This window comes from Zophobas morio, unplaced genomic scaffold (genome assembly GCF_036711695.1).
Source record: "Zophobas morio isolate AGI-343-1 ecotype UQ-CSIRO unplaced genomic scaffold, CSIRO_AGI_Zmor_V1 ptg000030l, whole genome shotgun sequence".
NCBI classification, from domain to species: Eukaryota; Metazoa; Arthropoda; class Insecta; order Coleoptera; family Tenebrionidae; genus Zophobas; species Zophobas morio.
This window is the reverse complement of record NW_026972135.1, coordinates 10,769,838-10,781,460: the sequence shown is the minus strand read 5'-3', so window position 1 is coordinate 10,781,460 and position 11,623 is coordinate 10,769,838. Positions and strand designations below refer to the sequence as shown.

The following is an 11,623-nucleotide window of genomic DNA, read 5'->3' as shown; positions in this document are numbered from 1 at the left end:
TTCCACCGCCGAACACCTCAGGAAACTTTATGATGATACGTTGATGAGGCAGACGTGTTATACGAAAATTTCGATACGAAGTGTGTAAAGGCTTTTAATAGCAAAAATCAGCTCGGTGCTGAAGCTTAGATCAGCTAGAATCTAAATACGACAATCTAAAAACCAAGACGAGGAAATGGGCTGTCACTCGTAAAGCATACCCTAAAACAACTGATGGAGGTCCATCATTGGATTCCCCAAAAGATCCCGTGTTAGAAGCAGTATTAGCCACAATTAATGTCAAACCAGTGGCTGATTTGCCATCAATTGGTGATGATGACTTTGTTCTGGTAGGTTCACCTGCCAAGTACCTATGTAAATAATTAACAAACCGAGCACGGTGAGGGCAATTTCATAAGCGAGCTTGTCAGCGGTGGACCGAAAAACTCTTCTTATAAACTTTGGTCAAACAAAGACGAAACGCACAAGAGCGTTTGCACGATTAAGAGGATTACGTTAAATTATAAAAACAGGAAAGTTTTAAATTTTGAGAAAATGGAAGACATGATTTGCAACGATCAGAATGAGACTTTGCTCATAAACTGTCGAGTTATCATTAGAAACCAGCGGTATGACGTAATCAGTAAAGACGCGAGTCAGCACTCTCGAATTAACATAACAAAACATAGGCGGTTACATTCAAGTTCCACGGCCCGATGTTATCAGAAACTAAAATGCGCACATGGGAGGTGTAGATAAGTTAGATTATCTTATAACAATATATAGAATTTGACAAGAAGTGGACTCTAAAAATGTTTGCAGATGCAACTGATTTATCGTGTGCCAACGCTTGGCTAGAATATCAAAAAAAAGGTAAAGCTTTAGGGGTAGAGAAGACAAAAATTCTAGATCTTTTGCATTTTAGAGCTTATGTGGCAGAGGTTCTGTTGAAAACTATGAAAACTCCCTCAAGAAAAAGAGTCCGTCCGTGGTCCAATGCTGAATCACAGACTGGACCATCAACTCCGAAGAGCCGCAAGGGTACAGTGTTGGAAAGTCGCCCTGTCAAAGAAGCGCGGCTTGATGGTTTTCATCATTGGCCTATGCACAACGAACAAAAGAATGCCTCTAGGTGCAAATTTCCTGGTTGCAAGGGCAAGTCGCGAATCAGATGTGCCAAACGCAACATACATCTTTGTTGTACAAAAGATAAAAATTATTTTGTAAAATACCATAACTAATTGATGAATAAAATATTTAAGCTTTTTGTCGTTTGGCAGTATTTTTCAAAAAATGTATCTAAAGTTTTTACTCCATTAGCTCACGATGTCCCCACATGAGGACATCTCGTAGTGTCCAAAATGTGCATTTTGAAAATGTAAAATTAATATCAAAAATTATAAAAAAAATCATATTCACGTTCTGGAAAATTTCAGATTTTTAGCTTAAAGGATTTTAATTCGTGAGCGAAAGGGTTAATGAACAGAAACAATTTCAGGATATGGAAGAAGAAATAAATAAAATTAGTGTGAGAAGTGTGAATGTTAAAAACTTATATTTAACAAAACGACCTCAAAAAAATTTTAAATGGCTCCTGTAACCAAACCGATGTGGACAGAAGTGATTTTTTGTGCAGATCTTTGCATCCGTTCCAGAAGAAAGTTTTGATGTACCGTTTGGATGACCTCCACGACAATACCCGAATCCGACCGAGGTTAACCGAAGACAACACGATGACGGGGTCAACGACCGGTCGATAAAAAGTAGTGGGGCTGCTGGGCCAGTTTGACCTGATTTGACCTGGCCTAGAAGCCCACTATATAACTACTATTATTATTAATAATTTCGTGCGTGTTTTATAAGCCAGGTAAGGCAGAAAACCCTTACCCTGTTCTACATATATATGTATATATATATATTTTTTAAACGTATTAGACTTGAATGATGGAGGACCAGAAACAGTACGTTTACCGTCAAGGAGAGGCTCATCGTCAGGGAGAAGATGGCGTACCTGCCCAAGCACATTAATTTCGGGGCCCGGCAGTTGCCCGATCTGGACGTCAACGTGTTGCTTCTAGATGTGGCTCTCGAAGAGTTAAGAGTTCCAAACAAATGTGAAGAACCGTAGATGTTTTATCGCGGCAGGGTTCACTGCGTAAAAGCTTTTAATATACAGTCACCCAAAGCATACTTTCCACATTACTTTAACACATCAGAAAATCAGGAATATGTGTATGCCCGCAATAAAATTTTATGATACGAATTCTATGAAGGAAGCTGGGAAAAGCTGCTTTTCAAAAGTTCTATGAAGAACAAATCGTTAATTGTTATAATTTTCAAATGAAATATGAGTTGATTAAATATTGCAAAGCTGATGTGGAAATCTTGAGAGTATTTTGTTACAGTGAACAATGTCGATCCACTCTTGGAATGTATAATTATTGCATATGCATGTAATTTGGTTTATACACGTAACTTTTTAAAACGAGAGTCGAAAGTCATAAATGCCTCGCGCTGGTTACAGGATAAGTGATAATCACTCGACTATCGCTATAAAATGGTTACTGTGGGAACCCAATACTAATACATACTATAGATATAATTAATGCTGGTATTGGACGTGAGGTGGTACTTCTCTACGCTCTCTCGCGCATGTGTTGAAAAAGAAAATCAAGAAAATTGCCATCACCAGTCTAAAGACCGACGGTTTACTGTACAGTATGATCGCAACACCAAAACAGGTGGTTTATTTTCAGAGTATATTAATAACTTTTTCAAAATAAAACAAGAACGTAGTGGCTGGCCTAATTGGTGTAATACAGCTATCGAGAAAGAATGATCAGCGTTACGTGAAAGAAATACTGGACTCCGTTTTATTGCCATTCATAGAAACACTTGCTAATGCCGTTTTTCAGCAAGATAATGCACGACCACATGTAGCAGTGCATTCTCGCGCGTTCTTACAGCGTCATCGTATAGGTAACAGAGTTCCGTTACCATGGCCGGCCCGTTCACCGGACTTAAACCCTATTAAACATGTATGGCATTCTATGGGTCGGCATCTACGTTCACTGCCTAGCTTGGAATGCCATACCTCAGGAGCAAATCGATCACCTCACTCGAAGTATGCCTCGCCAAAAATATCAAATGTCAATAGAGAGGTTCAACTTGTTTACTACCTGTGTTTACTACTTAACCTTTGTGTGTTTACTAGTGAAGTAGTGGATTTATATTGGTGATTTGTGAGTTATAAAAATGTTCATCTCGATAACAAACATATATAGTTTTGTCCAAGAAAATTTGTGTGCGGGAAGTAGCAAAACAAGGCCCCTTGCACAGTCTGCAAAAGCACGTGAATAATGAAAGACATTAGCAAAATTTGGCTGGAACATCTAAAGAAACATTTTATGAAGATCTTTGTAGTGCTTTTATATCTGCCAGTATTGTGTTGAGTGATGTAGAAGAGGTTCATTTTAGTGATATAACAAGAGAACTACGGCGGCATTTTCGAATCGTCCTCTCCTAGCGATGGAGAACCGTTCACTCAAAAAAAAAAAAAACGTGAAACCAATAACACAGGACGAAATATGTTCGGCAAAAGCCAGTCGATAACTTTAATCAGCGCCCGAGCTGGACCAAATATCGGTTGCCACAGTTAGATCTACGTCCGAGGTCGAACTTGCGGTTCTGTTCAACAGTGTGTTGTTCAGGAACGTGCAACCCACTTCATGGAAGGCCCTTCGAACTACGCTGGTACCAACGGAGTGAGATTTGAACTACCTGGCCAACTAGCGCCCGATTACCATCGGCTCAGCAGTACAACGCCTTCTGCATAGTGTTCGCGCCGTCTTTCGAAATTGGTCTCGATGAGCTCGTCTCAGAGGGGTTTAACGACGAGTGACAGCACTCTAGCGAATGCCATGATACTGAACGAATGCCTACGGTTTCGTACGCTGAAAGGTAAGGGCTAACACGTCATATCTCTAGATGTCCGGAAAGCTTTCGATACATAGGTGACAGTGGTTACCCTGTGCGTCATAATTTTTTGGCACCACTTTTAAATCCCCAATCACAAGCGGAGCAAGTCGATAATGAAGCTCACATTACAACTATGTAATTAAAAGAATATTTGGGGTGTTGAAACGAGATTTCCCATTCTAGCGTATGGATCTAGAATAAAACAAAACACCGTATTAACAGTAAATAGCTGGTTGTACACAATTCTACCATTTTAGACTGACCATCATTCGACAGCTGCAATGCTAATCTCAGTAAGTTTAGTGAAATGGTTTATCAAATGGACTTGGGTGTTCCTTTGCGAAGATGTTGCATTGAGACCTTTAATTCATTAGTTTGAAAGGGAGTAATTTTAAGTTCTATAGGCAGAATTTCAAGTGATTTTAAGAAGGACGTAGCACTAAAAACAGAATCATATACAAACTAATTTGAGGAGAAGAGCTTGACGAATTACATCGTCTGATGTTTGAAGAGGACGAATCAATATTTTAGACGAAGATTTTGGTGAATCTGATGAATCAGATTCAGATGATCGAGTCGAAACGCGATCGGTGGATTCAGACACTAATCATGAATATAATGATGATGATGAAATGGAAGAACTGACGGTTTGGAAATACGCATTTTCCGGATGACAATGTCGGAAAAACGCTTTCGATTTTTGGTAAGGTGTCTAAGATTCGACGACAGAAATACCAGGGAAATGCGACGTAAAGTGGATAAATTAGCACCAGTAAGAGAACTCTTTACTGTTTTTGCCAAAAACTGCCAAAAACATTATCATATGGGCCAAAATGTAGCGATCGATGAAATGTTGCCAAAATTTCGAGGCAATATATTCCTTCGAAACCAAACAAATGTGGAATAAAAATATTTTACTTATATGATTCCAAATTGTATTACACCGCTAATATTGAGATATTCTGTGGACAACAGGAAGGGCCTTTTCACCAATCAAACTCTTCGGATTTCGTAGTAATGCGGCTTGCTAAATTTATTTTTGGATCCGGTTGAAATATCACTGCAGACAATTGGTTCACTAGTATGAAATTAATAAAAGATCTGGGAAAAATAAGGTGTCCTATGTAGACACAATACGAAAAAATAAAAGAGAAATTCCGCAGACTTAATAAATGAACTTATCATGTCATATAAAACTTTGGGGTCTAATATGTCCTTAAGAATACACATGCGGGACTCTCATCTGCATTTCTTTCATGCAAATTTAGGCGCTGTGAGTGACGAAGAAGGCGAGAGATTTCATCAGGACATGTCCTTCATGGAGTGTAGCTGGTTGTTGTACTCTTTACGAAAATATATATTTTGATGTCACAAGCACACCTGTGTAAAATTTCAGTTTAATAAATATACTCCTATAAGTGGAATTATCAATAATACAGCAGAAGCACTTAATTCCACTCTTAAAAGGGGTGTTGATAAAAAGGAACTAAAATTACAAATAATTACACTTACATTATATCACCTTAACAGTTTCAAATAGGAGAGATCAGCTAATATATGAAGTATTTTCAAATGCAATGAAAAATAGATTAGATGAAGATATAGAACCAACTTATTTTATGTCAGAGATGTTTCCACATATTCATGTGTTAAAGTGATGAAGAATACACCAAGAAAGCTGTTGTCTTCATGGCATGTATTAAAGAATTAAGAAACCAGAAATAAGAAAATCTATGAAAACTGATACGGGAAAATTCTGAGGGAGACTAATGAAACCCCATTTGCAACGCTGATTGAAAATTATATGAAAAAATTAACAGAAGCGAATGAAATAGAATTTTTAAATTGTTTAAAAACAACATTTTCAGAGTCAAGAGAGAATAAAATCGTGGGCCTATTGTGTTCGAATCAACTCTGGAATCAACACTAATATGGCAATAGAAAGTTTACACAAATTTATCAAATATGATGAACGTAATAAAAGATGAAACACCACTGAAAATTGATTGGATATTTTGGAGAAAGTGGTTGAAGGTAAGACATGGACTACAGTAGTTAATACTAGTAGGAAACAGATGAAGCAAATATGGAAATTTTAATAAATGGTTACCCGTATTGTATTGGTCATCGGGGATTTATCGTTGGCCGAAAACATTGTCGATGAATTTCATGTTTTTTGTGTGTATTCCGTTCCGCCCCAAGGATGTGAAAGAAACGCCGGGGCTAATAAACGTTTATTGAAAGAAACGCACAATTCAAAACAAATGTGCACCCATGATTGCCTATCTTCAGCGTCGGCAACCGGAGGAGACCCCGGCACCCGAAAAGCCAAACAAATTTTTGGAGTATTTTGAGGGGTTTTACTTACGAGAAGTTCTAGTAAGCTCGATGAAGTTCGTCAATGTTTTAGGCGAGGTGTAGAGTCGTGGTATGACATTAACAAAACCGGGATACCTTTGAGGGGTGGTTTCGGGAGAAGTTCTTGGAGCGTTTCTGGATGTGTGAGCGTCCAACCAGTTCGATCCAAGCCGGGGTGTTAGCATAGTGGACTTCTTCTTGGGATGGCAAAGTATCGCGCGGTCGCTGATGCTACCGCATTCGGAGACAGGGAGATTTAATGAGGCTTTTGCCAGGCGGGATCCGAATGGTGTGGAACGGTGTTCCCCCAACGACGAAAAATGTCAAGGAGGTCCAACACTGATCAGCATACAGGGACAAAAAAATTCGTCACTTCAAATGGATGTTTTTCTTAAAATGATGAAGAATGCACCAACAAAGCTGCTTTCTTCATGATAAAGAATTGGAATATGGAAGGAGATCCAAAATTAAGATTCCAGAAATAAAAAAATCTATGAAAACTGATACGGGATCCAAGTGTGTCCCTTCCATAACAACCGTTCACTCAAAAAAAAAAAAACACGAAACCAGTGCGGACCTTCCACCAATATCACAGGACGAAATACGTGCGGCAAAAGCCGGTTGGTCTATCTCAGCGCTAGGACTGGGCCAAATACCGGTTGCCACAGTTAAATCTACGTCCGAGGTCGAACTTGAACGGACATGGACATTTTGGCACTTGTGCCATTCAACATCCTGTTCATCTAAGTGGATTCTATTTATGTGGATTTTTAAATAGACTTTACGTCTAGTTTTAAATGGACACTTATCGCATGCTTGAAGGGTTGAAGAATAAAGGCACAGTTTACAAGTGTGTATGTTTTTCCATGAAGACCTCCCACCTGCGATTGCTTCAGAGTATTCCAAAGTTAACCTTCTGGTCACCCAAATCCCATTCGAACACAGTTAAAACCGGAGAGAATTACATATTTTTTTACACACGTGCAACTTGAACGAACATAATCGCACAAGTTTGCGGGTCTGCTCAACATTGTGTTGTTCAGGAACGTGCACCCCAATGACCTACGCTGGTATACTATCCTCAAAGATATTTGGCGTTTATGGCTTTGACGTTTAAAGTACTTTACAGCCGACCCTTCATAAAAGTTAGTAAATGTAAACCATGCCACGTGCCAGGGACGGTCGAGACGCGAAGGACCGGACTCAGAGTAATTTTGTTTGTTAAAATTTTTAAAAATTATTGTCTTACATTAAATAGTGACAAGTAAATAAAAAAAAATAATAATAGGCCATTTAATTAGTATTTTTGTAACAATTTATTTTTAAATACTTTTCGAAATATTGTAGCAAAAAATTTTGCCGGTGATCCCAAAAACATATATTTGTAAGTAGAAATGCGGTTTGTAGCAGAAGCTACAAAACACAGTGCCTTCTTGAAGAATAAATTCAGGAAAAGATTTAATCTATAAATTAATTTGAGTTATCTTCGACATATTGACACACGTGTACTGTTTTAAATGCTTTCAAAGCAAACTCAAGTTGAAAAGTAACAGGATAACGTCTCAAACATACTTTTAATACACTTAACCTCTTAAGGTCCTGTGTTCCGAATCAGGAACATACCTAACTCAGACCAAAAACAATTAGAAAAGAGCAATCATTCCGCCAGTTCTTTAACTGACCGTTGTTCCTAATATATACCAATGAATAAACATTGATAAGTAACAGCAAACGCCATCTAGAGTGAAACTAGAATAAGTTCAGTCATACCTTTGCAGACGGAGCACGTTGTGTGGTGTTGAGTTATTTGTGATCGTAATTTTTTAATTTTTGGGTAAGTACCGATCAAACTAAAATTATTTAGGCTATTGTTAGACTTTAGAAGATATGCCTGTACCTTCCTAGTTATTGTAAATATACAATTAGTCTGTAGGAGCCCAAAATTCTGTTAGTTCCTCATATGGAACATTGGTCATTTAGATGAAAATTAGATTGTTCCTGAAATGGAACAGTGGACTTTTGGTACATATGAACTAATAGCAATATTGTTGGGTTTTTACAGTAAAAATGGCCTACATACCAAGCGATAGTGAGGACGATAATCTTGGAGACTCAGATGATGAGTTTGTTGTACAAAATTCAAGGGATTCCTCTTCTTCTGACAGTGACGATTCAATTAGTAGTTCCGAATCAGATGAAGATAATCAACCTGTAGATCATGTGGCTACAGCTACGAATGTAAGAGGAAAACCCACATACAAGTGGACTAAACTCAATAATAATGATGAAGAATTGCCATTGCCACCTTTCGTTGCGGAGGAAACCGAGGAGTCCGAAATTGGACGCCCAATTCATTATTATCAGCAATTTTTTTCGAACGAATTGCTTTATCTCATAGTGGAACAAAGCAATTTATATGCTATTCAAAATGACGTAAACAAGCCCCTGAATCTAACACGTTCTGAATTAGAAATTTTTATTGGAACTGTTATATACATGTCAATTTTCCATTTACCGCGACATAGACTTTACTGGAAGTCAGCTTGCAGAGTAGCCCAAGTTGCTGACTGTATGTCCAGAAAGAGATGGGAAGATATAAAAAAGAATTTACATTTCAACAACAACGATGACCTTCCCACGGATAGAAATGATCCAAACCGTGATAAGCTATTCAAGCTTAGACCCATAATAGATGCATTGACAGAAAAATTTAAAAATCAAGTCAAACCACAGATGCTTTGCGTAGATGAACAAATAGTGCCGTACAAAGGAAGATCTGCACTAAAGCAGTATAATCCCAAAAAACCCAACAAATGGGGTTACAAAATATTCGTATTGTGCGATAGCAGTGGTTTGGTTCACAATTTTGAAATTTACACAGGAAAAATATTGCCAACACCGGGAAAGGAGGATATAGGAGCTAGTGGAAATATTGTACTACGCTTGGCATCTGTGATACCACAACACAAAAATTATTTACTCTTCTTCGACAATTGGTTTACCTCTGTAAAGCTGCTTACCTCTCTTCAAGAAGATGGGATTTATAGTTTGGGGACCGTAAGATGCAACAGACTTCCTGGTTTACAATTCAGCAGCGACAACGTTTTGAAAAAAAAAGGTAGAGGCACTTATGAGGAATATAAGACAACAGTCAACAGTGTTGATATTCATACTCTGAAATGGTTCGACAACAAGAGCGTTTGTCTCCTTAGTACATTTTGCGGAAGCCAGCCTGTCGATATTGTTGAACGCTTTGACAGAAAAGGCAAAAGAAGAGTTGAGGTGACCCGTCCCAATATGATAAAGCTATATAATAACTTTATGGGTGGGGTTGACCTTCTTGATGGACTCATATCCTACTACAGGATAAGCCTAAGAAGTCGAAAATGGTATCTCAAACTGTTTTTTCATTTAATCGACTTGGCTCTAGTTAGCGCATGGTTAAAATACAAGACTGATATGCAGAAGAGTAACATGGACAAAAAAGATATTCTAGATTCTTTGGGATTTCGTGCTGAAGTAGCCGAAGCTCTTTGCCGAGTGGGAAAGGATGAAAATACAAGAAAAAGAGGAAGACCAAGCGGAAGTACTGAAAAGAATTATGAAGAGAAAAAGAGAAGGGGAGCAACAAAACCTATACCTCAGTTTGACGTGCGTACAGACAAGGTGGCCCACTTTCCTTCTTATAACAAAGAAAGGCAACGGTGCAAGAGACCATTGTGTGGACTAAAAACTTATTTCTATTGTGTAAAGTGTAAGGTACATCTATGTATTACTAAGACTAGAAACTGCTTCGCTGAATTTCATATTTGATTGCATAATTATGTCTATATGACCAGTGTTCCTGCAAAGGAACATATTGTTTTGTTGTTTTCTAAAGCAGAAAATAAATATTTTGAAAACTACAATTTGTTTACTAACTGCCTCTGGCCACTTTTTTCATGGAATGAATTTTTTAAATAAGATTCTAGTATAAGTGGACCTTAAGAGGTTAAATAACGGAATTTCCGAAAATAATAAGGGACCGAATTTAAGTCGTTAACCACTTCCAAGAAATACTTCTCAAACAATATAATCCTTAATGCTTGTACCTACCTGGCTTCGGAGCGAATTTGACACAATTATTAGAAGTGTTACACACTCGAAAATTTGAGAAACAATATAAAATAGATGCAATGGCGCGAGATCGTGGATTTAGGGTGATTAGACTTCCGCCGTACCATTGTATATTTAACCCCATCGAACTAATCTGGTCGCAAATGAAAAATAATATATGAAGGAATAATACGGCACCAAAATTTAGTAGTGCAACAATTGACATAATTAGGGAAGAACCTTCTAAAATAACTGCCGAAATGTGGGCCAATTGTGTACGACATTCCACAAAAGAAGAAGACCAGTACAGGGCACGGTTGATAACACCGTTAATTATTAATTTAGAAGAGTCGAGTGATGATGACAGTGACTATTTCGATCAATAAATAAGCAGTAGTAGTTAATAAGTAAATAGTTGTGCTGTAATAAAAAATGATTGAGTACAAAGTTACTTTGTTTTTACTTAAAATAAAAAACTCGAAAGGCGCAGTTGTCGGTAAATGCAAAACTCAGTCCTGCCCTGTGCTTTTACCAGAAAAGGTCTTTTCAGGTAGGTATCAGTGAGCGGGTTTAAGACATCCGGTTGTGACGGCCTATTGAATTATAATGGGAGTCCAATTGGTGTGAAGTCATAAACGCCAAATACGTTTGAGGATAGTATACATTTATTTACAAGTGGAGGTGGTGGGTGAGAGGGTGGAGTCTACTGCACCCCTTCTCCTTCGGTCTACCTGGCTGGACCGAACACCTACAACAACAAGGTCTTTAAATTTTGTTTATTCTAGAAATGAAAATGAATCTGAAAATAACCCCTCCCCCTAAGACCAATGACAGGGTGGTCACCACCCCTACCAGAGGCAAAAATTGTCTATATAAGGCTTTTTCGAAAATACTTTTTAGTCTGTTCCGCCATGGCTGCCCTTAAACGTGTTGCCAAAGAAGAGTCTTCAAAAGATCGCCTCTTGTCGATTTTCCAGAAGGAAGACCAACAGCGGGAGAAACTGAAGAAGAAAAAACGTAAGTCAAATTTTATTTTTAAATTGCATGATGGGTAATTTCGATGAGTGCAAACTTCCTTCGTCTGAATCAACGAGACGTTCCATGGAATTTTATCGGGTTTGATCAAAGTGTGATAGCTAACGTAATACGACTTTAGTTTGTGGATAAAATCCAAGATTTGCACTACTGATAAGCGTTTTTATCTTAAGGTCGC

The 11,623-nt window shown here is 38.0% G+C and overlaps 1 protein-coding gene across 1 annotated transcript; it reads left to right on the top strand.

Annotated features, from left to right (window-relative positions):
- Nucleotides 1–7,908: 7,908 nt before the first annotated feature.
- Nucleotides 7,909–10,242, top strand: LOC135138905 (piggyBac transposable element-derived protein 3-like). Its single transcript, XM_064068933.1, has 2 exons — nucleotides 7,909–8,149; nucleotides 8,378–10,242. Exon 2 carries the CDS (start codon nucleotides 8,383–8,385, stop codon nucleotides 10,126–10,128), a length of 1,746 nt encoding a protein of 581 aa, XP_063925003.1. The 5' UTR covers nucleotides 7,909–8,149; nucleotides 8,378–8,382; the 3' UTR covers nucleotides 10,129–10,242.
- Nucleotides 10,243–11,623: the final 1,381 nt, after the last annotated feature.